Below are 5855 nucleotides of genomic sequence, written 5' to 3'. Positions count from 1 at the left end.
GAAGCAGTATATTCCACTTACATGCATGCTGCATGAAGCAGAATGTACTTTGTGGAAGCAGCTGTACTTTTAAGCAAAACGTATTTGGAACGCAGCCATAATTTCAGCATGTGTTGACCAATTTATTACCACCAACTCCAAATAGAAGCTGAGAAACAAATACAACTTCTCTACATATCATCTTCAAGCTGAACCTGAATGTACTTTTAACCCTTTTGTAGTGAACACATGCAGAACCCAGATGGATCTTTCACTCAATCTAACCTCAATTTAAATAATCAAAATATGGCACAAAGAACAAACAAGCAGCTCTTTCAGTTGCTTCGTTGATATTTTTCTTGTTTGCAAAGACTGCGATGACTTTCTGAATGTTGGAGAAACATCTCTAATCCCAGCACCGCTAAAGGATTGTGCTGCTTTGAAGGAACCGCGGTGAGCTTCTTTAATAAATGTCTCCGCTTCGGTTCATCCATGCGAGTCTTGGATGAAGAGGTCGACTGAACAGGAGCAGCGAGTGGCTGAGACAAACACAGCTGTGGACCAGATTCACTCTTGAAGAGCAAAGAGGAGCACCTGAAACTATAAATGTCCTGCTCACTGGTACAAAAAACGCCACTGTTGTGAGAGTTTTTCTGGTGGATTTTTATGTTCTTTCCACAACTGAGCATTAAATTGCAAATACATTCTAGTGCTGCTCATCAGTGCAGCTGAGAACGATGTAAAACGCAGCAAAGCAACATGGTTCCAATAACACCTGCAGCTAATGATCACTCATGTTGATTAAAGCTGACTTAAAACTACCTGTTTGTGTCACAATGATGTTTTTCAACTACAGATAAATCCTTCATTTTTACAGAATGTTCTCAGTTTCTTTTAGGATTCATAAGAGGCTAAAAGGAAACAGGACAGTTCCTCATGAGAACATGAAACATAAAGGTTTTACTAAAAACAGGTTGGAAGAAGTGAGTTTTTTTTTTTTTTGACGTATTGTTGAAATCAAAGGACATGTGGCTGCAATCTGCTGAACTCAATCTCCTCAAGTCTCTTTTTAGCAGTAACTTGGCAACAAAACACAACAGTGAACGCATTGATTTATGGTGCAATATTCGCTATACATCTCTTCAGTCACACAAAACCCTTTGGACAGAATATAGTTCAGCTATTATGTGAGCAGAAAACAAGGAATTCCTGCTTTATGTAGTCAGATTTTGTTAACTTGGCTCTGGAATAACACAACACTACACAAAAAGAACCGGTCACCAGTTTATTAGGAACACTAAAGTAACACTAATGCAGCAGAACAAACCAGTCGGGAACCAATTAAGAGCTTCATTAAGATTACAATATTCAGAATGTAATAAAACAAACTAAGGAGCTGTTTATTCCACCGTGTGCTCACTGTATTATTATTAATACTTACATAGCACACTCACAGAAGCTTTACAAAGTAGAAACAACAGAAACATCTTTGTGTTTCATTTCTGTTTCCCAAACTGTTCTCCAAACTGATCACGCAGTTGAAACTCTCAAACATGAAATGAATATTAGGGGTTTTTAATTTAAGGTTGTCGTATTAAATTGTGATACTTTACAATAGGTGCACCTGATAAACTGGCGACTGAGCACAATGTTCTTTCCCTTTGTCGAGAACAGACTTTCACACTCTGTTCTACATCAATAAGCATCTCTACGTCTACACCGAGGATCGAAGTGTCCCGTGTGTGCGCCGCCCCACTGACCTGTCGAAGGAGTCGGTGGCCATCTTGTACAGGTAGATGAAGAGCTTGCTGCAGTGCTTGAGCGTGGGACACACGCTGTCTCCCGCGCAGCCTCCAGGGGCGGCTTCGTCCTCCAGCAGCCTCTGGAAGGGCTGAGCGTTGGACGGGAAAACGCTGGTGGGACCCAGCTTCTTGGTGTCGGAGAAACAGCCCAGCAGCCTGCAGGACGGGAGGCGAACCGGTTAAACACGAGGAGAAAGTGAGAGGGCAGTTAATATTACAAACAAACAAGAACACACACATATATAAAGTGTCTCTGATGATGATCTGGTGGAAAAGAAGCTTCAGCAGCCTCTACGCTAAACCAGAACAGCAGCTAAATATAATTAAAACCTATGTTTTTTAAATTATTTGGAACTTTTTCAACCTATTTTATCAACAAATTGTGATTTAGTGTTCGGTTTATAGATTCAAAACAAAATATTGTCTCTAAAGTTTCCTCTCTAGTGTCTCTCTGGCATTTTTTTCCTGGATCTCCTCATAATGAGATGTGTACAAATTTACCACTATAAAGGCACAATAACACATATTTCTCAGCTTAACATGTTTCATTTAAATATCCATACCACAGTGATATGACGTTAAAGTTAAAAAGCCAACAAGAACAAATCCTATTCATACACTAAATGTGTTCCTGCCACACTGTCTCTTTATACTATATCATACCACATATGATGCACTTCACTGCTTACATTTCACCGTCTTCATGCTCTGAAGTTGGAACTAATCGAATCTATTTAACTTGTCTGCACTTTGCTCAATTAATTTCTTTTTTTCTTGTTTTTCTCTAAATTTTGTGCACACTTTGCTCAACTTGTCTGTATTGTTTTGGACTTATCAAACTGAATTCATGTCATTTTATTCTCTTCTACATGTCATATTTTTGCTACCTTTGTCTGTGCAGGACTTTGAATAACTTCTCCTGCTGCTATATAAATGAACTTGCATGCTTTGAATATTTAACTAAAGTGTCCACAAATATCAGTGTTTGCAGGATGGATTGTAAGAACAAGAGACACAATAAGTCGGTACTTGAATCCATTACAGAGATATTATTATTACAACTATGAAGTGCTGCAACTGGTGTGACTCCGGAGGGTAATTATCAATTAAAAAATGTCAACACAATGTCGTTTTCCCAGAACTCTGGGCCAGATTTTGCGGCGGTCATAAAGCAAAAAGTTCGGTTCTGTGATTCCAAGTATAAAAATAAGTTTAGCTGTATGATCAAGCTAATTAAATCTTCATGACAGCTGATGACGTCCACAAAATGTGACTAAAACAACACAAACATCAATCAAAAAGCTCCAATCAGTTCTATTACATAAATCCTAAATGGGAAAAACGTAAAGCAGCCTCTTTGCTAAAATCACCTGAAACTGAACTCAAGGTTTCCATTCATGATTCACAGCCTCTTTAATTATCCATCCACAGAAGGAGGAAATCAAGTGTTTGTATGAAAAGCAAACATGCAGATTCATGTAAGATGAGGCAGATCTCTGCCCATGGCTTTACCTCACGGCGTCGGCCAGCTTCTCGTACTGGATCTCGGTGCGGAAGAAGTGCGAGTTGGCCGGCTCGTAGCGCATGGCGGCGGTCAGCGTGCAGAAGACGGTGTGCAGGAGCTCGAACACCTGGTTCTGGTTGACGCGCTCCCAGCCGTGACGCGGCGGCTGGCACAGCGAGCGCTCCATGGCCACCAGCAGCGACGTGACGTAGACGAAGCCGCCCACCTTACGGAAGACCGTCCGGGTGCGGTGGCTCTCACGTAGCACCGCTAGCAAAGCCTGAAACCAGAGAAAGATGGAATATTTAAGTTATGTCACGTCAATGAGAGCAAAACGATAACAAGCATTGACAAAAAAAAACAACTTTTATTTAGTTGTAGCTTAATTTCTTCTGAAAATGTCACACAGCTTGCATTATACTGTCTCTGCATGTTTTTCAATATGTTGAATATAATTTGCAAAACTACTTTTCCCAACAGTTACCATGATTAACATTTGATTTCACATGCAGTATTTCATGTTTGTTCATTTTTCAGGTGTCATGTTTCAGTTTCATTTGCAATATTTCATCCTCACGTGTTAAATTTTTGTTGCTTGTGCAATATTACACTTTTTTTATGGACATGTTGTCAATGTAACGTGCAATATTCCATGTTTTCATTTCTCAGGCACATTATTTCAGTTTCATGTGTAATCTTTTATTTTAATTTGCAATATTCTAAATACAGGTGTAATAGTTCACACTTAAAAACACTGTAAATGTGATGTACAATATTTAATTATCATGTGTGATATTATTTATTTCCAGAATTACGTTTTACTGTTCTATTCTAGGATTATTTGGCTCATTTTAAAGCTAATTATTGTATCTCTGTATATTTTTCTGATTACTTTGTGCAACATCATGTCGCATTTACTTTAATGTGAAGTATGTAACATTTCACATTTTCATTTTTCGGAGCAATATTTCAGTTTCATGTGTAATATTTCATTTTATTTTGCACAATTTTGACCACATGTGCAATATTTCTTATTTTCATGTATAAGACTGTTGATATAATGTGTAATATTTCATTTTCATCTGATTTTTCAGGTGCAATATTTCATTATCACGTGTTATATCACTAGTTACCTCAGTATAGTTGACAGTCTTACATTTAACTGTCCTACATTAGCCTTACTTTAGCTCACTTATATGATTTAAGTTTTTAATATTTTCAATAGTTTTTGCAACATCAGTTTCTGGTGCAATATTTCAGTTTCATGTGTAATATTTCTTTAGTTTTTTGCAAAATGTTGATCACATGTGCAATATTTCTCATTTTCATGTACAACACTATCAATATAATGTGTAATATTTCATTTTCAGCTCATTTTTCAGGCAAAATATCTCATTATCATGTGTTATTACTTATCATCACAGTATTCTATTCTAGCCTTACTTTAGCTCACTGATACTATTTCAGTGTATTTTTCTCAATAGTTGGTGCAACATCAGTTTCCGGATCATGTGTAGCACTTAATTTCAAGCACAACATATACATGGAATATTTCATATTTTCATTTCTCAGGTGTAATATTTCACTTACATCTCGTGCTTCAGGTATATTATTTCATTATCATGTTACTCATCACCTCAGTATAATTGCCAGCACTACTTTAACTGTTCTATTCAAGCCTTATTTTATTATTCCAGTATTGTAACACACTTTTATCTTTTTGCTTTTCTACTTTTTAGTCACTACATTCCTCATTTTTTTTCTGAGCAACATCTGGCACAAGAACGTCCTTTGGGATTAATAAAGTTTTATCTTTTTCTTACTTATTTCACATGTAACTCAATTATTCTCTCCCATGTCTTGATTTTCACATCATTAGTGTTTTTGTCACCTCATTCAGTCACATCTCTATTCATCAACTCCTTCTCCTCTCATTTTTCCTTCACGGTGACATATTTAACAGCCCCTCAGGGTTTCTCTTGCTTCAGTGCACTGACTGGAGTTTTTTTTTTTTCTACATTTTTCTTCAAGTTTTATGGCTCCACATTTGCAAGTAACCTAAACTGAAACATCAAACTGTAACCTAGATATGAGTCTGGGGAAATAAAAACAGCCCGAGAACACAGAATGACAGCGACAGGCGAAGGGTTTTTAATAGGCAGCTGAGAAACGCCTGCGATCGGCAACAGATGAAGCTTTTGAATGACACAGGTGACGCGCAGCGCAGACACACGGCAGAGAAAACAGGTAATAATACCACCGGGGGTTTCTTGTTATTAACAATTTCTATCCTGCCTCTGAAGTAATTTATTTCAAACTTCTCTTTTTGACACATAAAATGTCAGAATGATGGGGTGAGAATATACACCCAGAGTTATGATTTCTGAGCACGTACTGTACGTATGACACCTGCATGGCTAGATTTTACAATAATTATATCAGCAGCACTTCGCACGACAAGCATAGGTGCGAGGACCCGTCCATCGCCGCTTGCGGCTTTAGTTATTATTATTTCTCCTTTTTGCTAACTTTTTATTTATTTTTTTATTGTAGTTGCCCCGTCGTTGAGG

The 5855-nt window shown here is 37.6% G+C and overlaps 1 protein-coding gene across 1 annotated transcript in view; it reads right to left on the bottom strand.

The window, feature by feature from the left end:
• Positions 1 to 1609: 1609 nt before the first annotated feature.
• Positions 1610 to 5855, bottom strand: part of LOC103362825 (WD repeat and FYVE domain-containing protein 3-like) — a 61578-nt gene continuing 57332 nt past the window's right edge. The window contains exons 12-13 of the mRNA XM_008289319.1: positions 3294 to 3565; positions 1610 to 1937 (exon numbers count right to left, since the gene is read on the bottom strand). Of these exons, the coding sequence (XP_008287541.1) occupies positions 1694 to 1937; positions 3294 to 3565 (516 nt within the window). The 3' untranslated portion in view covers positions 1610 to 1693. The remainder of the gene's footprint in view (positions 1938 to 3293; positions 3566 to 5855) is intronic.

The sequence above is a fragment of the Stegastes partitus genome, unplaced genomic scaffold (assembly GCF_000690725.1).
Source record: "Stegastes partitus isolate 25-593 unplaced genomic scaffold, Stegastes_partitus-1.0.2 Scaffold606, whole genome shotgun sequence".
Lineage (NCBI taxonomy): Eukaryota > Metazoa > Chordata > Actinopteri > Pomacentridae > Stegastes > Stegastes partitus.
This window is presented reverse-complemented; position numbering and strand designations above follow the sequence as displayed.